The sequence below is a fragment of the Aspergillus karnatakaensis genome (assembly GCF_047715665.1).
Source record: "Aspergillus karnatakaensis strain CBS 102800 unplaced genomic scaffold BJY04scaffold_51, whole genome shotgun sequence".
In the NCBI taxonomy this organism is placed as follows: Eukaryota; Fungi; Ascomycota; class Eurotiomycetes; order Eurotiales; family Aspergillaceae; genus Aspergillus; species Aspergillus karnatakaensis.
In genome coordinates, this window is record NW_027395763.1 from 145,164 (window position 1) to 173,012 (window position 27,849).

At 51.3% G+C, this 27,849-nt stretch overlaps 1 protein-coding gene across 1 annotated transcript; it reads left to right on the forward strand.

The window, feature by feature from the left end:
- Nucleotides 1-189: 189 nt before the first annotated feature.
- Nucleotides 190-27,059, forward strand: BJY04DRAFT_221671 (uncharacterized protein; the record flags this gene model as incomplete). Its single annotated transcript, XM_073717199.1, has 4 exons — nucleotides 190-624; nucleotides 696-10,247; nucleotides 10,299-17,679; nucleotides 17,728-27,059. 4 exons carry the CDS (start codon nucleotides 190-192, stop codon nucleotides 27,057-27,059), a joined length of 26,700 nt encoding a protein of 8,899 aa, XP_073567716.1.
- Between the last annotated feature and the right edge of the window lie 790 nt (nucleotides 27,060-27,849).

The following is a 27,849-nucleotide window of genomic DNA, read 5'->3' on the forward strand; positions in this document are numbered from 1 at the left end:
AGACCTCCGTGGACTTACTATGATTATTCTATCTCTTTGATTCTTGAGCTATACAATAGACGTGCTCTTTGCATTTGCAGCCTTATACACCTCTCGACTGCGCAAAACATCCTAATCGACATTACCTTTTACAATCGACGTTACACTACCATTCTCTACGTTCGCTAATCGCTATACCGAGAACTCATCATGGAGGTCGCAATCGACACTCCGATTGCCTTCTCATGGCACGTCCCAGAAATCCTTATGGTCGTTATGAGCTGCTACCTCATCCAAACCGACTTCGCGCGGCGCATTCTTGACGCCGCCATCACAAAAAAGCTAATTCAAATAAACCCCGAGACGAAACGAAACGCGGCGACTCGGTTGGTCGGACTAGTACATTCATCGATTGTCGCTGCCGCGGCACTATGGGTTTTCGTGAGTGGGCAAAGCTTCATGAGCATGGCTACATACCAGCAGCGGCTGTGGGGATATAGTGATTTGATCTCGCGCATTAATGCGTGCTGTATGGGATACTATATCTGGGAAATGGCCGTGCTCTTTCTGGCGCCGGTGCGCTCCAGAGGAATGATTCTGCATTGTCTTTGCGCGTTGCTGCTTACGTCCGTCGCGCAATCATCGGTATGTCTTTTTTTGCTCTTCGCGATCCTAGAGTGAGTTTGGCGAGTAAAACTGATTTGTGACTTCTGTAGCGGCCATTCCTTAACCTTTACTCTCCGATGGTAGTCGTCTACCAAATCTCGAATCCGTTCCTCCAAATCCACTGGTTCTGCGATAACATTGGCTGGACCGGGTCCAGAACGCAGGTGTACAACGGTGCGATCTTGCTTGGGCTCTTTTTCACATCACGCATTCTGGGAGGAACATACTTGACTATAAGGCTGCTTTTGGATATCTTGGCTGCGCGAAGTAGCCAGGTACAGGCTGTTCCAGTGGCGTATTCATTAGAGGAGAATCAGCCGAAGAACGCTTCACAGGTAAGGTTGGAGGAACTTACTAACGTCACAGCATCGATTTCGAAACTCACATTATTATGTGTATTCTCGACACTACTTACATTCGAGGGGTTGAACATTTATTGGTTCAAGAAACTAGTTCATACGATGAAGCGGCGGTATGAGCTGTCTGCGACACAGAACCAGAAATCCCAGTATACTCAGAACTTGCGATTGCTATCCGCCGTGGCGAAGGGGCTCTGGAATAAGGCTACCTTTGCTGTTCAGGAGTTCTGGCGCGCATCGGCTGGCGCAACAACTGGAGGAGAGAAAGCTGCACCTGCAAACGAGAAGGATTCGCAGATGCAACGGTTATGGGCCGATACGATTGGTGTGCCTGTTGAGAAGATTGGTACCAACGACAACTTTTTCCGCCTAGGTGGTAACTCTCTTCAGGCTGTCGCATTGGTAGCTAATGGCCGTGCGGTTGGGCTCGAGATCAGCGTCATGGACGTCTTCACCAGTTCGACGTTGGCAGAGCTCGCTCATGCTGCGAAGGCCTTGTCAAATGAGGGCAGCGGCATATCAGACCCCGAGCCATACGCGTTGATCCCAAAAGGGCTCTCAGTCGACGATGCTGTTGCAGAAGTGGCCTCTCTATGTAACATCGATCGCGACAACATCGAAGATATCTCTGTCTGCACTCCGATGCAGGAGACGCTCATGACCATCTCGATCGGCAAGGGTCTCTATGTTGGCCGTCATATCATTGCTTTGGAGCAAAGCACCCGAGTTGACCAGATCATCTCTGCCATGAACCTTCTGTTCCAACTTGCTCCCATTTTCCGAACTCGTGTTGTGCAGTCCGAGTCCAGCGGACGACTCCTCCAAGTTGTCATCAAGGACCGCCCGCAGTGGCAGCAGGCTTCAAATTTGGAGGAATATCTGGAGAGCGATCTTCAACAACCGATGGAACTCGGGGATCCTTTGATGAGGCTCGCAATTGTTCAGAATGCAGTGACCCGACAGCGACACCTGGTGTGGACAGCCCATCACGTGCTCTACGATGGTTGGGCTCTCTCGCTTGTCGTTCCTTCCTTCCTTGCTCAGATCCAGACCGGCTCCGTTCCTTCAATTTCCCCCAAATTCACTCGTTTCATCAAATATGTTATTGAAGCCAACGAAGGCGATGAGGCCAGAGAGTTCTGGAGAAAGAGACTCTCGGATTCTGCTCCTTCAGTATTCCCCGCCGTCCCTGCTCCTCGCTACCAGCCTCGGGCAGATTCTGTTCACACCCTCCGCATCGAAGGCGGACAGCCAAAAGCCACAAATATCACAACGGCAACGGTCATCCAAGCAGCATGGGGTCTGCTGATGAACCAGTATGAGGGTACCGAGTCAATCACCTTCGGTCTTACGGTCGCGGGCCGAAATGCCTCGCTGCCAGGTATTGAGGACATTCTCGGCCCAACCATCGCAACGGTCCCAGCTCGTGTCCAAATTGATCGTAAGCAGAGCCTTCTTGAGTACCTCCAGACTGTGCAGAAGGAATCGACAGAAATGATTCCATTTGAGCAATTGGGTATGCAGAACATCCGCGCTATTGACGGAGCTACCCAATCTGCATGCCAGTTTCAGAATCTGCTCATTATACAACCCAAGGTTTGGAGTAACAAAATTAAGGGTGTTGGCTCGGTTGAGACGTACTCGCCAAGGTTGGCCAACGACAAGACCTTTCCATTGGTTTTGGAGTGCATTCTCGAGGACTCACACATCGATCTTCGTGCTAGTTTTGACTCGACGCTGGTGGAAGAAGCACAGGTCACCCGTGCCGTGTCTCAGCTAGAGCATATTATTGCGCAAATGCTCTCAGCCAGTGACTCTACTCAGGTCGATGAGATCGAGACGATCAGTGCAGCGGATAAGATCGATATTACGTGCTGGAACCTTACTACTCCCGACAGTATCGAAGCTTGTGTCCATGACCTGATTTCGAAGAAAGTCAGGCAGCATCCGGAAAAGCTTGCTGTTACTGGTTGGGATGGATCTTTCACGTACGGCGAGCTGGATCGACTATCGTCAGACCTTGCGGCGCATTTTGCGGAATGTGGAGTTAAACCAGAAGCATCTTTGCCGATTCTCTTCGAGAAATCAACCTGGACTGTGGTAGCAATGCTAGGTGCGCTGAAGGCGGGCGGTATTGTCGCAGCTCTCAACCCCCAACACCCCCGGGATCGTCTCGAAGGCATTATCAAGCAGCTTAATGCTTCCATACTTATATCTTCCGAGTCTTACCAGCACCTTCTCAGCGATTTTGTGAAGACAGTGGCTGTTGGGCCGTCGAACTCGAACTCGTGGAAGGCAGCACAGGCGTTGTCTTCTCAACCCCTCATTAAGACAGACCCAAGCAACGCTGCCTTCATCGTGTTTACTTCTGGAAGTACAGGTGTCCCGAAGGGAATTGTCCTTGAGCACAGGACATTCTGTACTAGTGCTCGCGCCCACGGAGCCGTCATGCGTCTGGGTCCTAATTCTCGTGCTCTTCAATTCGCCTCTTATACCTTTGACGTGAGCCTGGGTGAGATCTTCACTACCCTTATCCACGGAGGTGCAGTTTGCGTTCCCTCAGAGGAGGAGCGGATGAATGACCTTGCATCAAGCATTACAAACATGAACGTGAACTGGGCGTACCTCACTCCGTCCGTGGCTAGTTTGTTGAACCCTGCAGACGTTCCCTCTCTCAAGACTCTCTCAGTCGGCGGAGAAGCCGTTTCCCAGGGAGTGGTATCTAAATGGGCTGACCACGTTTACCTGATTAACATCTACGGCCCTGCTGAGACGACTGTCTGGTCAACGGCACTCTGTGGATTAAAGCCAGATACCGCTCCTGAGAACCTTGGATGGGGCGTTGGATCGCTATCATGGGTAGTCGACACCAAAGACCATAACCGCCTCGCGCCAATTGGCGCCATCGGAGAGCTCCTACTTGAAGGTCCAATTCTTGCCCGCGGTTACCTCAATGAAGAGGAGAAGACCGCTGCTTCGTTCATTTATGATCCGGAGTGGAGCAGGATCTACGGTGGCCAGGGACGTCGGTTCTACAAGACAGGAGATTTGGTCCGTTACAACCACGACGGAACAGTTGGGTTCGCTGGCCGCCGCGATAATTTGGTCAAGCTTCGTGGCCAGCGTATCGAGATGGGTGAGGTTGAACACCATCTGTCCACCAGCCCTTTTGTGCGCCACGCTGTAGTTGCAGTGCCTGCCAATGGCCCCTACGTGCAACAGTTAGTCGCTGTGTTATCCCTCCGCGATGTGGAAGTGGAGAAAACCGACGATGCGTTAAGGCTAGTTGATTCTCGAAGCCTTGTTGACACTCTACCCCAGATCAGTAACCACGTATCAGCGAAGGTTCCTACGTACATGGTGCCGACTGCCTGGATTTTTGTTGAAAGTATTCCTCTGCTCGTATCTGGCAAGCTAAACCGGAAGGAGGTTGGGCAATGGGTAAACGGCCTGGACGAGAGCATGGAGGCAGCCATTGATAAAGCATGCCGCGGATCTGAAGCCATTGAGCGCCCGCTTAACCAATTGGAAAAGCAGTTGGTAGACGCCTGGAGCCAAGTACTGAATATTCCAGCGGGACGAATTGGGCTGAATCGCTCCTTCGTCAGCCTTCGAGGAGACTCCATGTCAGCTATGCAAGTCGTTGCACTTTGCCGACGACGCGGAATTTCGATTACATTTGCCGATATTTTGCAGAGCACATCAATTGAAGCTTTGGCGGCACGCGTTGGAAAAGGTGAAGTGAACCTGTTCCCAGAAGAAGTTGTTGAGCAAAGCTTCTCGCTCTCTCCTATTCAGCAATTGTTCTTCGACATCGTGCCTCACGGTGAAAACCATTTCAACCAGAGCGCACTGTTCCGCATGTCGAAGCAAATCAATCTTTCGGACTTGACGCGGGCAATTGAGGCTGCAGTTCAACAGCACTCTATGCTGCGCGCGCGATTCCAGCTCGAGAATGGTCAATGGACACAGAGGATTACCAATGATGTGACGGGCTCATACCAAGTGGCCGAATCAACCCTTGAGGACCGCGCACAGCTTCAAGCACTTATTGCCACCAGCCAGACAAAGATGGACATTCGAACTGGGCCCGTCATCCGCGCAGATCTCATCAGTCTCGGGCGCAGTGAACAGCATATTCTTTTCTCCGCCCATCACTTGGTAATTGACCTGGTCTCATGGAGAGTTCTGCTTGAGGACCTCGAGGAGTACCTGCAGTCTGGTTCACTTTCAAGCGAGAAGCCTTTGTCTTTCCAGGTGTGGCAGGAAATGCAAGCCGAGTATGCGTCTCAGAAGCTGCCACCAACCAGTATTGTTGGCAATTTGTCCGTTCCTGCAGATGCATACACCTACTGGGGCATCGAGCGCAGCGCAGATACTTATAAAGATGCAATCTCGACCAAATTCACTTTGGACGCAGACGCTACTGCCTTGCTGTTAGGGGCAGCCAACGAAGCCATGCGCACGCAGCCGCTCGATATTCTCCTTTCGTCCTTGACCCACTCGTTTCTCCAAACATTCGCCGATCGCGATCCCCCTGCTATCTTCGACGAGGGTCACGGTCGTGAAGCCTGGGATGAGTCTATTGATCTTTCTAGAACGGTCGGTTGGTTTACCAGTGTTGCCCCTGTCATCATACCCGTCGAGGCAAGCCAGTCATTGATCGAGACCATCCGAATAACCAAGGATACGCGTCGTTCGGACAAGTCAAATGGCTGGGCGTACTTCGCTTCCCGCTACCTACATCCAGATGGACCCAGTGCTTTTGAGGGACACGGGAACATGGAAATTCTTTTTAACTACGCGGGTGTTTATCATGATACGGACCCCCGGAAGAGCATCTTCCAGCAGCCACAATGGGTTGATGCAAATATGTCTAACGGCACTGGCCCCATCAGCGGAAACATGCCTCGTCTAGCGTCCTTTGATATCACTGCTGTGGTTGAGCAAGGGAAACTGCAGATTATTTTCAACTACAACAAGAAGATGAGCTACCAAGACAAAATTCGTTCCTGGATTGGTGCTTACGAAGAGTCCCTCTCTATCGCGGCTGAACTACTAGCAAGCATGGATCTGGAACTCACCTCGTCCGACTTCCCCCTTTTGGAGTTGACACCCTTAAGTCTGAAGACGTTGGTCGATGAGAGATTGCCCCAGATTGGTATCCAAGAGGTCTCAGAAATTGAGGACGCTTACCCGTGCTCGCCTATGCAGACTAATCTGCTTCTCGGTCAAGCAAAGAGCACTGGAAATTACGAGGTCCGCCTCATCTGGGAGATCGCGCCGTCGAAGAACAGTACCGAAGTCGTTGTTGACGGTGTCGCTAATGCCTGGCGCGAAGTTGTCAAGCGTCATCCTATATTGCGCACTTTCATTATTGACAGCGTCTCAGATGACAGACTTTACGACCAACTCGTCTCGAAGGTTGCTGAAGCTAGGATTCTGGTCTTGGACGCCGACAAGGATGCCTTTGCAACCTTAGATTCATACGTCCCTATGAAGTTCACCACCTCAGAGATTCCCCATCAACTGATTCTCTGTGCCAATGACAAGGGTTCTGTCTTCTGTAAACTGGAAATCAACCACGCGATTATTGATGGTACCTCCCTACCAATCCTCCAGCAAGAGCTCTTCCGCGCATACAATGGGGCTCTTTCAAAGGTACCGGGTCCTGGATACAGCCAGTTCATCAAATACATCACAAACTACAATTCCGATAAGGCTCTCGCGTACTGGACCGAGTATCTTGCCGGAATCGAACCTTGCTACTTCCCAATCTTGAACGAAAACTTCACTCTGCCTCGCACGATGAAGACCATCCCTGTCACGATCGAAAATTGTTCTCTACTTACTGCTGCATGCGAGGCCCAAGGAGTCACCGTTGCAAACATGGTTCAAACTGCATGGGCTCTGGTGCTTCGCTCTTATGCAGCCACCGACAAGGTCTGCTTTGGCTACTTGACATCTGGCCGTGACGCCCCCGTACCTGGAATTGAGGATGCGGTTGGATTGTTCATTAATATGCTGGTGTACCGGCTTGACATTACGCCGACAATGACTCTGTCGGATGCTATGGAGCGGATGCAAAATGGGTTCACTGAAAGCCTTGACCATCAAGGATGTTCGCTGGGTGACATCCAGAAAGCTCTGAACATGCCAAACCAGAATCTGTTCAACTCGATTGTCTCGTGCCAGGTATATCCCGCCAACACTGCTCTTCAAAATGGAGAGATAACTTTCAAAAATGTCGTCGGACAAGAGACTACTGAATATGACGTTTCCGTCAACGTCAGACAATTCGGTCGCGAGGATGTTCAAGTTACCCTTAGCTACTGGGAGTCTCATATCAGCCAAGCTATGGCTGTTCACGTGGCTAGCACATTTTCTAAGGCTCTTGAGTGTCTCGTTGAAAGGCCAAGCACACCGATTGGCAATCTTGATCTCGTCAGCTCTTTGCACCGTGAGAGCATGCAAATGTGGAACGTCGAGGGTGCTGAGCCTGTTGGTGGATGCTTGCACGATATTATTGCCGAACACGCTTCCACCCGCGGTGACGCGTCCGCGATTGATTCCTGGGATGGTCATTTCACATACAAGCAACTGGACGAGCTTTCAACTCGCCTAGCTCGACATCTTATTGTTCTGGGCGTTGGGGCTGAATCTAAGGTTCCAATGTGTTTTGAGAAAACACCTTGGATGATTATCACGATGCTTGCAGTCCTCAAAGCGGGTGGTGGCTTCGTTCCTCTTGATCCTACGCACCCCCAGGAGAGGAGAGAAATGATTATACAGGATCTCCAGGCGAAGGTGTTGGTGGCGTCTTCCGCTCAGATGGAGCTTTGCAAGAGCCTTGTGGAGAAAGTGGTCGAAGTATCCCCTCAACACGTTGCGAATATGGATTCGACACACCCACTTCCGCGCGTGCACCCACGGTCCCTTGCGTACATCATCTTCACCTCCGGTACAACAGGCCGACCAAAAGGTGTTATGATCGAGCACGAGGCATTCTGTACTAGTATCCTGAAACACGGCAAGGGACTTGGCTTAAACTCCGAGTCAAGGGTTCTCCAGTTCGTGCCCTATATTTACGATGCTAGTCTGACAGAAATGATCGGAACATTGGCCCACGGTGGTTGTGTTTGCATGCCCTCTGAGGAGGATCGGTTGACGGATATTGAAGGCGTCATTAACAGCATGCGTATCACCTGGACTCTCTTGACCCCATCTGTTGCCCGGCATATCAATCCAGCTAAGGTCCCAACCCTTAAGCACATTTTGGTCGGTGGCGAGCGTGTTGGTGAGGATATTGTGTCTATCTGGGGCCGCTCTCATACCACGATCGTTGTGGCCTACGGCCCGACCGAAACAACCATCATCAGTCACGGGAGTGCAGCCCAAGATATCGGCTTCAGGGCAGACACCATTGGTCAGATGTATGGCTGTACTACATGGATTGCCGACCAAAATGATCCCCAGCGCCTGCTCCCTGTCGGTTGCGTTGGAGAGGTCTTGATCGGTGGACCCATCTTGTCCCGGATGTATCTCAATAATCCCGAGAAAACTGCCGAATCATTCATCGAGAACCCTATCTGGGCCAAGGATTTCGTCAGCGGCCCCAGTCGTGTCTACCGATCTGGCGATCTCATGCAGTTCAACGCTGATGGCACGATGCACTATGTTGGCCGCAAAGACCAGCAAGCCAAACTTAGGGGAAACCGGCTCGAGTTGGCTGAAGTCGAACACAACCTACAGAAGCTGGCACCAAAGGAGTGGAAGGTGGCTGCTCAGGTCATTCAACCTCAACATCGTGGCGGAGACGCAATGCTCGCAGGTTTTGTTGCCGTTAATCACAGGACATACCAGCCTAACCTTGCCATTGATCTCTCAGCGGTTGAGACCGTGTCTGAAGTCTGCTCTGGATACACAAAGGACCTGTCCCGCTGGATGCCATCCTACATGATCCCTACCATCTACATTCCACTCGAGCACATGCCTCTAACAGCTGCCGGAAAGACTGATCGCCGCAAGCTGAAGGAATTTGGCGATCAGTTGTCTGCGGACGATCTGCTTGCTATCTCAGTCCGTAACAAAGAAGGAAAGGAAGTGACCGAGCCGCGAGAGAAGGAACTCCAGGCCCTCTGGGCCAAGTGTTTGCGACTTGATGTTAGCCATGTGAACTCCAACAGCCACTTCCTCGAACTGGGTGGTGATTCGATCGCTGCTATTCGCTTGGTTTCGGCTGCGCGCGATCAAGGAGTTACCCTCACTGTTCCGGCCATCTTCGATAACCCTATTCTCTCTGACATGGCACAGCTGATTGGCCAAATCAACGACGTGGAGGAGATTCAGCCATTTGCCCTTCTCCCGTCGGCGGAGGTAGACAACATTCGCGATCAAGCCACATCCCTTTGTGGGGTCGAAGCTAGCAACATCGAGGATATCTACCCCTCGTCGCCTCTCCAGGAAGGGTTGATGGCCCTGTCAGTCAAGAGACAGGGCGCATACATTGTCCAGATTCCCTTCCGTCTGCCTGCAGATGTTGATATCGAGCTGTTCCAAAACGCATGGACGGCTGTTGTCGAAGAAGTCCCCATTCTCCGCACCCGGCTTTTTGAGAGCCCACAGCATGGGTTGTTACAGACCGTTCTTGCCAATGATCCCATCCATTGGAATAAGGCAACTGACTACGAAGCCCACATGGTTACCGACCGCCAGACTCCGATGGCTACTGGAGAGTCTCTCACCCGTTATGCGTTTGTCGAGTCTCCGGATGGATCCAAGTTGTTCGTCTGGACGTTGCATCACGCAATCTATGACGGTTGGATGCTTCCACTTGTTCTGGGGATGGTAGAGGACAGGTATGCCGAGAAGGAACTTCCCGCTTTTACCCCTTTCAACACCTTCATCCAGGCGCTCCAGAATACCGATGCTACTGAGTCAAATGGGTTCTGGACAGCCGAGCTGTCAGAAGGCAGTGGCGATCAGTTCCCCCGTTTGCCATCTGAGAACTATCAACCCTCTAGTGACGGAAGGCTAGATCGTGAATGCGAGATTGGGTGGGGCCGAACGAAGTCGGATGGTTTCACTCACTCTACCTTTATTCGTGCAGCATGGAGTTTGGTGGTATCCCAGTACTCCAATTCCGTTGACTTCGTCTATGGTCTGACTGTTAATGGACGAAACGTCGGCATTCCTGGTATTGACAAGGTGCTTGGCCCAACATTGAACACTGTGCCTGTCCGAGTGCGTCTTGACACCTCCAAGTCCATTAATGACTATCTGGAAGCTTGCCAGGCTCAGGCAACTAGGATGATGAAGTATGAGCAGACCGGACTGCAGGAGATCCAGCATCTCAGCCCCGAGATCCGCATTGCGTCTGCTTTCCAGAATATATTGGTCATCCAACCACAATGGGATGGCAGCCAGAACTCTCCACTCTTCTGCAACCCGATTCGTACCAAGCTGCCTGAAGGCTTTTTCGAGAATCCACTAATCGTTGAATGTGGTATCACTAGCAGTGGAGTGAAGGTGTCTGCTCATTTTGATTCCAATGTTATCCCTTCTTCCCAAATGGATCGTGTTTTGCGCCACTTCGAGCATACCCTTGGGCAACTCGTCCTAGGAGACAGAAACCAGGCCGTTAAGTCTTTGCTCTCGATCAACCCGTACGATATCAGTGAGATGATTGCTTGGAACGGAGAAACACCTGAGGTGGTCAACGCCTGCATCCACGATATTATCGCTGAGCAGGCCCTATCCAACCCAGACAAGGAAGCTGTCTGCGCTTGGGATGTCCGATTCACATACGCTGAATTACACCGTATATCGAGTTTTGTTGCCCAGAAGCTCCGAGCTGCGTCTGTTGAACCGGATGTCTTTGTTCCGCTGTGCTTTGACAAATCCGGCTGGACTGTGGTAGCAATGTTGGGGGTATTGAAGGCGGGAGGCGCTTGCATTGCTCTCGATCCAAACCATCCCATATCTCGTTTAGAAGGTCTGGTCCGCAATTCTGGAGCAAAGGTTGCGGTTACTGCGCCTCAACATGCCACCTTAATCTCTGGTATCGTTGACCGAGTCGTCGTTGTCGACTCAACTGTCTTGGAGGATATGAAGGGCGCGGCGTCCATTGCGCCGCTCGGGCTTAGCCACCGCGTTCAACCACACAACGCGGCTTTCGTACTATTTACGTCTGGCAGTACTGGAGTGCCCAAGGGCATCGTTATTGAGCACCGCGCTATGTGCTCTAGCGTTCGATCCCACGCTCCAGCTCTCCACATTGGGCCCGACTCGCGGGTTTTCCAGTTCTCTGCCTACACGTACGACGTTAGTAATGGTGAAATCTTCACGACGCTCATGGTGGGTGGGACGATCTGCGTTCCCTCGGCTGACGATCGCTTCAACAATATGGCCAAGGCTATCAACGAGCTGGGGGTGAACTGGTCATTCCTGACCCCTACGGTCGCGGAGCTACTGCAACCCAGTCAAGTGCCCGGCTTGAAGACGCTGTGCTTAGGAGGAGAACACGCGACCTATACAAACATTTCTAGGTGGCATGACAGACTGTGCTTGATCAACACGTACGGCCCAGCCGAGTGTTCCATCTGGTGCTCTTGTAGGCCCGGTTTGAAACATGATGCTGATCCAGCCAATATTGGCCGCCGTGTTGGTGCTTCTCTGTGGATTGCCAATGTAGCCGATCACAACAAGCTGGTCCCCGTGGGATCGGTTGGCGAACTACTTGTGGAAGGTCCAACCCTCGCCCGTGGTTACTTGAACGATCCCGCGAAAACGGCGGCCTCCTTCATCACTAATCCCGCATGGGCAGCAGTGCAAGACGGGGCCCAACCTCGTCGATTCTATAAGTCTGGTGATCTAGTCAAGCAAAACCCTGATGGAAGCATCAGCTTCGCAGCTCGTTTAGGGCTTCAAGTCAAACTGCGGGGCCAGAGGCTCGAACTTGGTGAAGTCGAGCATCACGTTCAAAGACTCCTTCCTGGGCACTGGCAGTCAGCAGCCCAACTCATCCACCCTGAATACCGACAGGGTGAAGGTGTACTCGCGTGTTTTGTCTGCCCTAGTTCAAACAGCGTTAACGGCAGCGTTGAGCTAGACATCTCAAACATGTCTATGGTTTCCGAGCGCCTTCCCGAGCTCGAAGATGGCCTTATGAAGCAGCTGGCACCATATATGCTGCCGTCCGCCTATATCCCACTCCGTGCGTTCCCAATTACAGCCAACGGCAAGACCGATCGGAAGTTGTTGCTTCAGCTAGGGAAGCGATTGAGTGCCGATGAGCTGACCAGCTGCTTCAACAACAACGGGCCAAAGCGTACCCCATCAACTGAAATGGAGGTCATTCTACGGGATCTATGGGCTACTGTTCTCCATCTGGAACCCGACATGATCGGGGCTGACGACAACTTCATCCGCCTTGGTGGTGATTCCGTTCGCGCCATGCAGCTTGTCGCAATGGCTCGAGACAAGGGTCACAAATTGACGGTCGCGACTATCTTCCAAGAATCCACGCTTTCCAAAATGGCTCTAATTTGCGAACCCCTTTCAGTGCACGAGGGAAGTGTTGCCCCTGACCTAGGGCCTTTCGCGCTCTTGGAGGATATCTCCGTCGCTGATGTCCAGATCGCTGCTGCCTCGGCTTGCAATATATCTGTTGAAGAAGTTCAGGATGTTTATCCTTGCACTCCCCTACAAGAAGGCATGATGGCGCTGTCGCTCAAGCAGACCGGTGCATACATGATGCAAAGTTGCCATAAGCTCTCCTCCAACCTTGGTATCTCGCGGTTCCAAGAGGCCTGGGACAAGACTCGCCAGGATTTTGGTATCTTGCGTACTCGTCTGATCCAGGCTATTGATACCGAGGGACTTCTGCAGGTGGTTGCTGGTTCACCAATCGCCTGGAAGACCTCGGATAGTCTTAATGAATACCTCAACAAGGATCGTCAGACATCTCTTGGGCTGGGCGATGAGCTCGCCCGATATGCCATCATCACTGAGCAAGACGCCACGTACTTTGTCCTCACGGCACACCACGCGATTTACGACGGCTGGACGTTAGCCATGATATTTGAGAGGGTCCAAAGCTATTATGAGGGAGCCCCTCCTGTGACATTAAAGGGATACAGCAACTTTATCTCCCATGTGCGCCTTACAGATCAGAACGATGCCCGGGAGTTTTGGCGCTCGCAGCTTGTGGCCGACGCATCATATCAAAGCTTTCCGCCTCTACCTCAACCTCAGTACCACGCTGTTGCCGATTCGCATATATCTCATAGCACGCCTGTTCTATGGGACACTTCTACCGCTACTGGTTCCAACGTTGTTCGCGGAGCTTGGGCACTAACTCTCGCTCAGTACTCCGGAGCCCCCAATGTTGTTTTCGGCACCACTGTTAGTGGTCGAAACGCCGCCGTGGCTAGCATTGAGAAGATAGCAGGCCCAACCCTGAATACTGTTCCTATTGCAGTTCAGACTGCTCAATCATCTTCGGTCGAGAAGTATCTTGATAGCTTGCAACAACAGTCTGTCGACATGATCCCCTTCGAACAGAGCGGCCTACTCCAAATCCAGGAATATTTGGACTCTACTTCTGGACAGGCCACCGAGTTCCGCAATATTCTTGTTGTTCAGACTCAGTTGGATCTTTCGCCTGAGACCACCTGGTTCGGCAGTCAAGTATCACAAGATGGCGAGGGACTCGGATTCTTTACTCACCCACTTACTGTCGAATGTACGATCACAGAAGCTGGTGTGACCATCAACTCCTACTTTGACTCCGAGATCCTGTCTCCACATCAGATGGAACGCATTCTGTACACATTTGCCCATAACGTGAAGCAGCTTGCTCAGAATACTGCTCTCTCTATGCGCGAACTTGACACTGTCAGCCCCGAGGACCTGGCTGAGATTGTTCGCTGGAATGCCGAATGCCCTGACCCCGTAAGTGCCTCCGTCGTCTCTTTGATACAGCACGCTGTCAAAGCAAACCCCAGAGCCTCGGCTATTGCCGCATGGGATGAGGATTTCACATATGAGCGACTCGATAGAATGTCAACGTCTCTCGCTCACGAGCTGCTCTCCTTCGGAATCAAGGCAAATGAAGCAGTTCCCCTGTGCTTCGAGAAGTCGGCTTGGTACAGTGTGGCAGCCTTGGCGGTCTTAAAGGCTGGTGGCGCCTTCGTGTCTCTCGACCCTCTACATAGTGGCGACCGACGACGGGGTATAATTGAAGAACTCGAAGCTAGAGTTATTCTCACGTCCCCGACCATGGCAAAATCTGTTGGCAATATTGTTGAGCACGTTGTGCCAATTTCAGGATCATACTTCGCTCGGCTCCCTGCTGGCGATGCTCGTGCTTTGCCGACTATTCTTCCTGACAGCCTCGCCTACTACATCTTCACGTCCGGAAGTACAGGAAAGCCTAAGGGTGTGATGATCTCTCACAGCGCCATTGCGACCAGTGTTCTTGCCCATGGGCCGCAGCTTGGAATTACCTCTTCAAGTAGGGTTCTTCAGCACAGCTCATATGTTTTCGACGCTAGTGTGCTAGAGTTCCTTACAACTTTATGCCACGGGGGTTGTGTTTGCGTGCCTTCAGAGGAACAGAAGCTCAATGATATTGGGAAGGCAATGAATAGACTTGCTACAACCTGGGCGCTCTTTACATCGACCTTCGCGGAACTAATTGACCCGAGTCGCTTGACAACTCTGGGAACCGTCGTCTTCGGTGGTGAAGCAGTCAGCCAAAATGTGGTCAACACATGGGAGAAGCATACGGATGTTATTCTCGCTTACGGTCCCTCAGAAACCTCCATTGTGAGTCACGTATCTCGCACACCTGTTGATTCTACCGAGAGAAAATCAAATCACCTCGGTCATAGCACTGGATGTGTGTCCTGGGTCGTGGACCAGGAGGACAGCAACCGCCTTGCTCCTCTTGGATGCATCGGAGAGCTTGTCATTCAAGGCCCCATTGTCGGACAAGGCTACTACAAGAATGAGAAGAAGACCCGCGAGGCATTCATTTCAGCCCCAACTTGGGTTGGAAAGTACTCGGTACCAGAACATGGCCGGGCATTCTACAAAACCGGTGACTTAGTGATCTACAACCCTGACGGAACACTGAAGTTTATGGGCCGCAAGGGTGGAATGGTGAAGCTGCACGGCCAGCGTCTTGAACTTGGTGATGTGGAAACCCATTTGCGGCAACTGCTTCCAAAAGACTGGCATCTAGCAGCGGAAATCATCAACCCGGCTGTTGGCCAAGAGACGGATACTGACAGCTCTGCTCTTGCCTTGTTCGTTGCTGCTGAGGAAGCCGACAAAATTGTTTCCATATGTGCCAAGGTGCAAAAGGACATGGAAGAGCGTGTTCCATCATACATGGTTCCTTCTCTATACATCCCTATACCGGAACTACCTGTAACGCGGAACGGAAAGATTGACCGTCATGCATTACGCAATATGGCAACACAATTTACCACCGAGCAGCTAGTTCAGTACCGCGTGTCAAAAATTGACTCCAACACATCAAGCAAGCGCTCTGCGTCAAGCCCGGCGGAGCTCCATTTGCGCGACTTATGGAGTCAGGTTCTGTCTATTGATTCGTCCAAGATCGGCGTTGATGACAACTTCTTCAAGCTTGGTGGAAACTCAATCAAGGCCATTCGTCTCGTTGCCATTGCTCGCGAGCGGGGTGTTGCTCTGACCGTGGCCAACATCTTCAACAGTGCAACACTTGGAGAATTAGCCCTCACGGCGATTTCTCAGGATATTGTCGCCATTGATACCTTGGTCACACCATTCAGTCTTCTCAGCTTGGATGCTTCCGCTGATACTATCCGGAACCTTTGTGCTAAACTCTGCGGGGTTGATGCTTCTCGTGTGCAGGATATATATCCTACTACCGCTCTACAACAAGGACTAATTGCGTTGTCCAGTAAAGCTAATGGCGCATACATTGCCCAGCACTCCTTTCAACTGTCGAGCGATATTGATGTCGCTCGATTCCGTCAGGCTTGGGAGATTACCATAAAAAATACACCTATTCTCCGAACCCGAATTGTGCATACCGAGGAGCATGGCCTGGTTCAGGTTGTGGTCGATGAACCCGTCGCTTGGGCAAGCTCAGTTGAATTTCAAGGAGAAATACTCGGGCAGCCCCTTACACGCTACGCCTTGATCCAAAATGAATGCCGGAGGTTCTTCGTGTGGAGCGCTCATCATAGTGTTTACGACGCGTGGACGATGCGCTTAGTCTTGGAATGTGTTGAGGCCACTTACAGTGGCGGAGCGCCAGTCGCTCTGACCCCTTACAGCCACTTTATTAAGCGTACCACGGAGTTGCAGACCGAGTCTCGCGACTTCTGGCGGCTCCAGCTGGCCGGTGCCAGTCATGAAGCCTTTCCGCAAGCCCCTGCCAATACTTCCTCTATCGCTGACGCAGTTCGCACTCGATCGGCTGCTATCTCGTGGGCTACCAACAAGAGTGTCACTTCCTCCAACCTCATTCGTGCCGCCTGGGCTCTGGTGGTCGCCGAGTACTCGGGTGTCCAGGATGAAGTTGTTTTCGGTGTGACCCTCAGTGGCCGCAATAGTTCTCTCGCGGGAATAGAGCGCATGGCCGGGCCAACAATCAACACAGTTCCCCTGCGCGTCCAGTTCTCGCGCTCATCTCAATCAGTCAAGGACTATGTCAGCAGAATTCAACAACAATCTGTGGACATGATCAATCACGAGCAAATGGGCCTGCAGCAGATTCAGAGACTCGGGTCTGATTTCCAGGATGTCTGTAACTTCCAGAATATCTTGGTTATCCAGGACTCTTCAAATGCTGCTGCTTTGAATGAGTCCATTCTGTTTGATCGCCCGACCACTGGAGAGGAGGCTGGTTTCTTTACGCACCCGCTTGTTGTTGGCTGTACGATAATGGATGATACCGTCGAGTTTGTGGCCAACTACGACTCGAAGGTCTTCTCTGAGCGCCAGATGGATCGTATTCTCGCTCAGCTTGACTTGACCCTGAACGAACTGGTGGTGGGTCTCGGGAAGGAGTCTTCTCTTAAGGACATCAGAAGACTCAATCCACTGGATGAAAAAGACATTCAAACGTGGAACAGTGGTTCTCTCTCTGCATCACAGGAGTCCGTCGATGAATTATTTGCGAGCCAAGTGCAGAAGAACACCACTCAGCCGGCTATCCAGGCTTGGGATGCAAGTCTCACCTACTCAGAATTGGACATCCTGTCAACTAGGCTGGCAAGCAAGATCACTCAGGTCATGTCTATCGAGCCCGGAACCTGTATTCCTATCTGTTTCGAAAAGTCAGCCTGGGCCGTTGTTAGCATACTGGCTGTTATCAAATCTGGCGCGGCCTTTGTCCCACTAGATCCTTCTCACCCTACAGAGAGGATCCAGCAGATTCTGGAAGCCGTCAACTCGAAAATTGTGTTGTCGTCAACAGCTCAGAAGCCGTTCTGTGAGCAATTTTCAGAGGTTATTGAAGTGTCTAGCTCGACTGTCACACATGATGCGGAATCCAAGCTACAGTCTCCTGCTCTTGATGACCTCGCCTACGTTCTGTTCACATCCGGATCTACGGGCGTGCCTAAGGGTGTAATGATACACCACCAGGCATTCGCATCTGGAATTGTCGAGCACGGTAAGCGCTTAGAATTTGGGACATTAACCAGAGTGCTTCAATTCGCAGCTTATACGTTTGATGTTGCTTTGGGAGAGATATTTGCCACCCTGGTGAACGGTGGCTGCGTCTGCATTCCGTCTGAAGCAGACCGCATGAACAACTTGGGTGCATTCATCAAGAAAACCAATGTCTCATGGGCTTGTCTACCACCAGCAATGGCAAGCCTGATCCGCCCGACTGAGGTACCTAGCCTCAAAGCCTTGGCGATTTCAGGGGAAGCACCCACACAGGAGATTATTGATACGTGGAACTCTTCTGTTACACTCCACAACCTGTATGGTCCGACAGAAACAACTATCTGGTGCGTGATGGCAAACGATGTCAAGGTCACAGACGCTCCGACTACCATCGGAAGAGCCGTCGGCTCCAAGGTATGGGTTACAGACCCATCTGACTATCAGCAGCTGGTCCCTGTCGGCTGCGTTGGAGAAATGTTGGTGGAAGGACCGATACTAGCGCGCGGGTACATCAACGACAAGGAACAAACTGATTCGGTCTTTGTCTTCAGCCCAGCCTGGGCGCAAGGTAGCCGATTCTACAGAACCGGTGACCTGGTTCGATACAATCCCGATGGAACCATTTACTACATCGGGCGCAAGGACACACAGTCGAAGCTCTTTGGAAAGCGACTTGAGCTAGGGGAAATTGAATACCACCTCCGCAAGCTACTTCTCAATGACTGGAAAATATGTGTCGATATGGTTACTCGCAATGGACGGCCAATGCTCTCTGCTTTCATTTGCATTTGGCCCGATCGTACTACGCAGGGTGAAATTAGTCTCGACAAGACCGCAAAGGGCGTACTTTCGCTCCTGCTTCCTCAACTTCAGAAGGAGCTCGCCAAGCAGATTCCCCGGTATATGATTCCCGTGCTTTACGTTCCGATTAGCGCCGTTCCATTCACTAGCTCTGGGAAGCTGAATCGCAAGAGTCTGAAAGAATTCGGTACTCAGCTATCGGAGGACCAACTGAAAGTCTGTTCTATGCAGAAAGACAACGGCATGAATCAGCCGGCCTCTCCAACAGAGAAACAGCTTCAGCGCCTCTGGGCCAAGTGCCTGAACATTGAAACCAAGTCCATTAGCGTTGAAGACAACTTCTTCGAGCGCGGTGGTGACTCAATTGGGGGCATTCGGCTCGTTGCTGCCGCCCGTGAGGAAGGCATGAGCCTCACTGTAGCTGATATCTTCGAACATCCGACACTCGCTGGGATGGCCGCTCGCATGACAAAGATATCCGCAAAGAGCGCTCCTGAACCTGAGGCATTTACCTTGGTTGACGCCACTGTGATCGATACCATCAAAGCAGAAGCTGCAGTGGCTTGCAGCGTGGATGAAAATACGATTGAGGACATTTATCCTTGCACCTCATTGCAGGAAGGTCTAATTGCCCTGACGGCGAAGCAATCTCAGGCTTACGTGGTTCAAAACTCGTTCGTACTGCCCGAGGATCTGGATATAGAAAGGTTCAAAAACGCATGGGAGGCTACAATCAAGAGTACCGCAATCCTGCGAACAAGGATCATCGAAACTGAAAACAACGGCCTTTACCAGGTTGTTATACGGGAAAATGTTTCCTGGCCCAAAACTTCCGATATTGATACGTACCTTGCGGACGAAGAGATCAAGAGCATGGGTCTCGGCAAGCCTCTCCAGCGATTCGCTCTGGTTGACAATACGTTTGTCTGGACCGCCCACCATGCCATTTATGATGGATGGTCAATGCGCTTGATTCTTGAAACAATTGAAAAGAACTACCAAAAAATCTCGACTACGACATCGCCCTCTTACAGCCTCTTTATCCAGGAACTGATCAAGCGGGACCAGGGGGCAGTGACTGGCTTCTGGAAGAGCCACCTCAATGAAGCCAGTACGATCCAATTCCCAGCCTTACCGTCGAGTCAGCACCAGGTGAGCGCTGATGGAAAGCTCCTACATTCTCCGGTGGATTGGTCGTGGAAGGTCAACCCCGAAATTACTCAGTCGTCCCTGGTCCGCGCGGCTTGGGCCTTGCTAATAATGGACTACACCCAAGCCACGGACGCAGTTTTTGGCGTCACTCTGAATGGTAGAAACAGCTCTGTTCCCGGTATTGAGCAGATTGTCGGTGCTACCATCAATACTGTCCCTGTACATGTCGCAGTCGATCGTACCTGGACTGTTAAGGAATACCTCCAAACAGTGCAACAACAAGCTGTTGAGATGATACCCTTTGAGCAAACAGGCTTACGGGAAATCCATCAGCTCGGACCGAAGTACCGTGCAATCTCGAGCTTCCAGAACCTCCTCGTCGTTCAGTCCAAGTCTGAAGACGGCCACAGCGAGGACGGCTCCATCTTCAAGAATGCCAGCTCAACTGTCAACCAGACTTCTGGGTTCTTTACCCACCCTTTGACGATCGAGTGCACTACTAGTTCCGATAGTTTGGAGATGGCTGCGTACTTTGACTCCAGCCTCATTTCCTCTGGGCAGATGGAGCGCATGTTGCTGCAGTTCGAACATATCCTGCACCAGCTTATGTTGGGAGGTGATACGCCGATCTCTGCAATTGATACCATTAGTCCAAAAGACCTTAAGGATCTACAGTTATGGAACTCCCCGCTGAGCAAGTCGCAGGACTCATGCGTTCACCACGTTATTCGGAAACAGTTTCTCAGCCGCCCTGACGCAGAAGCGATCTGCGCGTGGGACGTTACCTTCACCTATCATGAGCTTGATATCCTTTCTACCCACCTTGCGCACCAACTAGTGAGCTATGGTGTTGGTCCAGAGACTCTTGTGCCATTTTGCTTCGAAAAGTCCGGATGGACTGTTGTGACTATGCTCGCTATCCTGAAGGCTGGTGGAGCCTGTGTAGCCTTGGAACCTCGCCACCCAGTGGATCGCTTAAAGAGTATCATTGGCGATTGCAAAGCCCCAGTGGTTCTTGCCGACCCCTCTTGCTCTACTGTTGTTTCTCCCCTGGTCGAAACGGTGTTAGTGGTCGAGCCCAGTTTGTTCGAGGGTGCTACTGCTCGGGAGCTGCCTCCAAGCGAAATCAAGCCAGAAAATCCTATATTCGTTCTTTTTACCAGTGGAAGTACGGGTGTCCCCAAGGGTATTGTCCTGGAACACCGCGCTCTCTGCTCGAGTGCCCGCGAACATGCACCGGCACTTGGTATTGATGAGACCTCGCGCGTGCTTCAGTTTTCGAATTATGTGTACGACGTGAGTGTAGGTGAGATATTCACTACACTTATGGTTGGTGGCTGCGTCTGCGTACCATCAGTCCACGATCGCTATGACAACCTAGCTGGAGCTATCAACCGACTGAAGGTAAATTGGACATTCTTAACACCGACTGTCGCCGACCTGCTCAACCCAGAAGAAGTTGTTCCTCAGCTCAAAACCCTTGCCGTTGGTGGTGAAGCTGCAACTGCTACCAACGTCGCCCAGTGGCACGACAAAGTCCGTTTCATCATCACGTACGGACCTGCTGAGTGTGCAATCTGGAGTAACATGGTTGCAGGCGTTGGGAAGGAGGCGGATCCAGCAAACATTGGCCGCCGTCTAGGTGGTTGCAGGCAGTATGTTGTGGATGTCGAGAATCATCATCGATTAGTCCCCATTGGGTGTCCTGGAGAGCTTCTGATTGAAGGTCCGATTCAGGCACGAGGATACCTCAATGATGCTGCTAAAACCTCGAGGGCTTTCGTGTCCAACCTAGCCTGGGCTGGCCCTGATCGAAGGTTCTACAAGACTGGCGATGTTGTTCGTTACAACTCCAACGGTACCATTAGCTTTGTGGCCAGAAAAGGCAATCAAGTCAAACTTCGTGGGCAACGACTCGAACTTGGCGAGGTTGAGCACCACTTGAAGAAGCTTTCTCCAGGTGAGTGGCAGGTTGCCGTGCAGATCATCCAGCCTTCCCACCGCGGCAACGACCCCCTTCTTGCCGCGTTCATATCATGCGAGGACGAAGCCAGCGCCGAGAATGAGCTTCAATTTTGGCCGTCAAGACTCCCCGATGTCCAGCGCGAGATTCCAACAATTGAAGCTGGGCTTTCTTCTGCATTGGCTCAGTGGATGGTCCCATCAATCTATATCCCCATCAGCTACCTCCCTGTTAACACCTCAGGGAAAACCGACCGGAAGACTCTGAAGCAGCTTGGAAATGATCTTACAGCGAATCAACTTGTATCTTGCTCCGCCAACCAAAACCGGGTGAAGACCCCTCCTGTGACCGAGATGGAGAAGACAATGCAGGCTCTTTGGAGTCAGGTGTTGCATCTTGATCCCGCTTTGATCGGGCGAGAGGATAGTTTCTTCCGTCTTGGAGGTGACTCTATCCAGGCGATGCAACTTGTTTCGCGCGCCATGAAGGATGATATTGGGCTCACTGTTGCCAACATCTTCCAGTCACCTACTTTGTCGGCACTGGCGGAAGTTTGTACTAAGGGAGGTGCTTTGAGCTCGTTGGACATTGAGCCATTCTCTCTTTTGGATACTCCAGAGAGCGATCTTGAGGCCATCAAATCCTCCGCAGCGGCAGTTTGCGAGGTCGGGATTGAAGCCATTCTGGACATCTATCCATGCACGCCACTTCAGCAAGGATTCATGGCGCTTTCTCAACAACAGCCAGGTGCCTATGTTGTGCAGAATGTCTTCGAGCTTCCCGCGGAGGTTGACTTGGTACGATTTAAAGAAGCCTGGAAATCGACTGTTGAAGCCAGTTCCTCCCTACGCACTCGAATCATTGAGACAGGAACTGGGCTTTCCCAGGTTGTTCTAGACGAGGGTATAGCTTGGTCAGAGTCTCGAGATCTACAGACCTTTTTGGAGTGTGACAAGGCTCTTTCCATGGGCCTCGGGCAACAACTCAGCCGATATGGTCTGGTTACAGCAGATGATGCCACCTACTTTGTCTGGACCGCGCACCACGCAATCTATGATGGCTGGGCTATTTCCCTGCTTTTCGGCACTGTGGAGCAGTTCTACAAGCAGCAATCCCCGGCAGCATTTGCGCCCTTCAACCGCTTCATCCAGAGCCTCCAGTCAGTGGACCAGGAGTCAGCTCAAAATTTCTGGCGCTCACAGTTCGCTGATGCTGATGTTACGCACTACCCTGCTCTGCCGGCGTCAAATTACTCATCTCGCGTCAATAAAATGGTGCACCAGTCTGCTGCCATTCCCTGGAGCCAGGTTGACGGCTCCGTAACAAGCTCAGTCATCATTCGTGCTGCCTGGGCACTCACGCTAATGGAGTACACTGGTGCTAGTGATGTCGCCTTTGGGTTGACCTCTAGTGGTCGCAGTGTGCCTATCCCTGGCATTGACCGCATGGTCGGCCCGACTTTAAACACTGTCCCTCTTCGAGTCTGCCTCACTGAATCCGACGTATCAATCGGAGATTACCTCGACATGATTCACGATCAAGCTGTCAATATGCTGAACTTCGAACAGACCGGTCTTCAAGATATTCGAAGACTCAGCGATAGCGCGCGAGAAGCCGTTGAATTCCAGAACATTCTTGTTGTGCAGGGCGACGTTGAGAACAACTTGACAGTATTCGGGTCTCCGGTAGCTGATGAAAACCAAACCGGGTACTACCTGAACCCCCTCACGATCGAATGCTACATCCGCAGCGACGGTGTCAAGACCCAAGCTCATTTTGACTCAAATGTTATCCCCGAAGCACAGGTGTGCCACGTCATCTCTCACTTTGAGCACCTGCTCGCACAACTCGTCACTCAGGCGCCTGATACCTCGCTCGCTGAAATCCGATCACTGAGCGACAAGGACCAGGGGACGATCATGGCATGGAACAAGGAGTGCCCTGTCACAATCAATGAGCTGGTTCATGAAGTGATCAGGGATCACGTTGTATCTGACCCGCAACGTCTTGCCTTGGATGGCTGGGATGGGTCGTTCACGTACCAGCAGTTGAGCCAACTCTCAGATAATCTTGCTTCCCTTCTTGTCAAACGCGGTGTCTCTCCAGGTACAGACGAACTTGTACCAATTTGCTTCGAAAAGTCGGTCTGGACTATTGTTTCAATGGTTGCAATTCTCAAAGCTGGCGCAGCATTCGTGCCAATCGACCCCCAGCACCCTGCCCAGCGTCGTGACGCTATTCTGAAACAAACCGCGTCAAATGTTATTCTCGTCTCTCCGGCAAATGTCTCCTTATTTGCCAACACTAATGCGACCGTCATCGAGATTTCGGAGAGTGTGATTACGTCCCTTCCGGCCGCATCGGTTGATTTTGGCCTCACGCGGCGTGCTTCTCCAGACAATCTGGCCTACGGTATTTTCACCTCTGGAAGCACTGGAAACCCTAAAGCAGTCATCGTGCAACACTCAGCTTTGGTGTCTAGTGGTCTAGCACACGGAAAGCTAGCGGGCATCACTACTCAATCCAAGGTTCTGCAGTTCGCTGCATACACCTTTGATGCCTGCATCTGCGATATTTTCTCTACTTTAATGATTGGTGGTTGCGTGTGCGTTCCCTCCAAGGATGAACTATTCAACAACCTTGCGGCAGCTATTACCTCCTACAACATTAACTGGGCATCTTTGACACCCACAGTCGTCCGCCTTCTACAGCCCGAGGACGTTCCCACGCTCAAGACCCTTAATGTTGGTGGTGAAGCGCTTACGCGGAGCATCATCAAGGACTGGGCTGACAAGGTCTATCTCGGCAACATTTACGGGCCGGCGGAGTGTACCGTCTGGTGTGTGTACTATGGTGGAATGAATGTGAACTCGAACCCCGAGCAGATTGGACACGCTGTTGGCGCTGTCACCTGGATCATAGATCCTAATGATCAGGATCGACTGGTCCCTGTCGGCTGCGCTGGTGAGTTGGTGATTGAAGGACCAGTGATGGCCAAGGGCTATTTGGGCGACAAGACCAAGACAGACGCGGCGTTTATTGAAAACACAACATGGTCGAAGGACTTTGCTCCTGATCGGCGCCGGCGCTTCTACAGGACTGGTGATCTTGCCCGGTATGATCCGACTACCGGGATGGTAAACTTTATCGGACGCAATGACTCGATGGCAAAAATTCGGGGCCAGAGGCTAGAGATCGGTGAGGTCGAGTTCAATGTGAAGAGATTCTTGCCCAAGGACAAGGATTGGCAGGTGGCGGTGGATGTTATCCAACCTGCAGAGCGTCAGGGTCACGCTGTTCTCGCTACCTTCATTTGCACAAAGGATAGTTGGATGGGAGCAAGTGGGTCACATGTAGTGATATCGCATCTCGATATAATTCGAGACGTGGCACAGGGTATTCGCGTTGGTCTGGAACAGCATCTCCCAAGCTACATGATTCCAGCCCTCTTTATCCCTCTTTCCTCCATACCATTGACAACTTCAGGAAAGACGAACCGACGCAAACTTCTTCAGCTGGGAGGTGATCTCAGTACTGAAGACTTGGCATTGTGCTCTTTGGATCAGAGGGTCTACCGTGAGCCATCTACCGAAATGGAACTCAGGCTTCAGGCGCTCTGGGCCAAGGTGCTGCGTATTGAACCATCTTCAATCAGTGCCGATGATACTTTCTTCCATCTTGGTGGTGACTCAATCATAGCCATGAGATTGGTTGCTGCGGCACGAGAGGTCAACCTCAATGTTATGGTCGCCGACATACTTCAAAAACCGCGGCTTTGTGATATGGCAGCTGCTATTGAGAGTAGCCTGATTCAGACAGTAGCCACTGCTGACGACTCCGGCTCGGCTGCCGTGCCTTACACTATTACCCCGTCTCTGGAAGAGGCGCTTTCTGCGCAGGCTTCGATTACCGTTGATGATGTTGAGGACATTTGTGAAGCGACCGACTTCCAAACATGGTCTGTGACTTCAAACTTGCTAAAGCACAGGGGATACATGACATACTTCACATTTACCTTTGACGCGGCACTGGACGTGGATCGTCTTGCCGCGGCGTGCAATGCGGTTGTGGCACGTCACCCTATCTTGAGGACTGTGTTCGTTGTCCATAATCAGCAGACACTCAACGTTATTCTCAAGGCCCTTGTGTACGACTTCCTGCTCTTCGAGGCTGAAGCCGACCCCGAGAGTCAGATCAAACGCCTTGTGGAAGAGGACAAGAAGCAAGACATCTCGCTCGGCCAAGCATTGACAAGATTCATTTATGTCCGCGGCGAGCAAAGCTCGTGCCTCGTTCTTCGATTATCCCACGCCCAATTCGACGGTGTCAGCCAGCCTACGATCTACCGCGACCTGCAAGCTGCGTACTTCGGTGGTGAGCTATCAAAGGGTCCAGGGTTTTCTCACTTCATATATGCAAAGAGGGCTGTCGAGACCAAAGATGCAATCACGTTCTGGTCGAAGCACCTTGAAGGATCTCAAATGACTCAGTTCCTCGCAAAACCTCAATTCGTCGCGAATAACGACAACATTCGCGGTCTTTCTAAATCAATTTCTGCCCCTAATCTGATTCAACATGGCATTACCTTTGCGACGGTGCTTAAGGCTGCATGGTCCTTGGTTCTCTCTAATTTGTCACGCGAAAACGACGTTGTCTTCGGCCAGCTGGTCTCTGGAAGAAATCTCCCTGTCCATCAAGCAGAAAATATCACCGGTTGCTGCGTGAACATTATCCCCGTTCGCGTTACAGTAAAGGGAACGACAGTCCTGGATCTTCTCAAACAAGTGCAGAACAACTATCTTGCTGCCGTTCCCTTCGAAACCATGGAGTTTACTAAGATTGTTGAAGAGTGTACCAACTGGCCCCGCTCAACCCGATTTAGCTCTATTGTCCAACACCAGAACCTCGATGATGTTGTCGAATCTATTCCTTTTGGAGACACAACTTGCAAGATTGATGCGTCTAGCTCAGCCACTTTTGCATCGGACATGTTTGTGTTCTCTCTTCCGAAGGGCAATGAGATGGAAGTACACATCTCGTACAACGAGGGTGTGATCTCCAAGTATTTTGCAGAAGAAGTCCATGGGCTGCTTTGTGATATCATTCTTGCTATCGGCAAGAATCCACAGGACCATCTGTCTAGCAATCCTGCGTTGAAGACAGAGGTCCCTGCAATTCCTCTTCCCGTACCAGAGAGCGAGCAAACCGAGCCGCAAGTCCCGGCATCGGAAGTCTCAAACCCCATTGTTGATGAGGCATGGGGTGTTATCCTCAGTGGCTCACAGGACAGTCTCACCAAGGACGCACCATTCTATGAGACTTGGGTCGAGGGTATCCTAGCTGCTCAATTTTCCACCTTCTACAAAGCGAAGGGGATAAACGTTGCGATGGAAGAGATCTTTGAAGCACCCACAAAGCGTGCTCAGTATCTGTTGATTGAGCAGAAGATCAATGGTGGATATTGATGTTATTGTTGAATTCGAAGTTGATCTTCGTCCGTTCTTTGAAGTACGGTCAGCCAGACCTACACTAGTTTCTTTTATTTTATTTATGCATGCATACTGCCTTTGACTGTTTTGCCTAGAGCTGGATGGTTTGTTTGTTTGTGATACTATTGTCATGTCTCATCAGTCTTAAGGACTAGATTTCTTTTGTTTGGGTGTTTTCGAGTGCTTGTTGTCCGATCTAGATCATTCATTTGTGCCTGGTTTTGTTTTCTCTCTTCATAGTTAATGCGCATTCTGAGAAAAGCAAAATAGAGAAAAATCCATGGATATATGGTAAACACGGTATCAAAAGAAACGCTGCGCACAGATCATCTTGTGCAACAGTTGCCCCCACTCGAGATCTGTTCCGGAGCCCTAGCAGGCTCGCACCATGCTCTATCCCCTCGTCACAGGGGGCTGTTCCCAGACAAGCAATCAGCAACGCTACCAAGAGGATACCGTGATCTTATATAGTACTTGAATGTCAAGCCCGGCCATCTCAAAGCTGCGGCCAACGCGAGCTTTCCATCTTTCTGTGGGGTATCAGCATCACAGTAGGGGTTCTGCCATCTTCGAGAAATGGACTTGCTTCTTTCTTTCTCTTGAAGCATCGTGCATATTTGTAGGAAGTCCTCGTGCGCTTAAGCTTTTCAGGCGTTCTGGGGTGATTGGAAACACTCTATTGATCTCCATTTTGAGGAGAGGGACGGCGAGGATCATCCCATTACTCTGTGAGTTACGTACAGCTTCTATTTGTTGGAAAGCACGA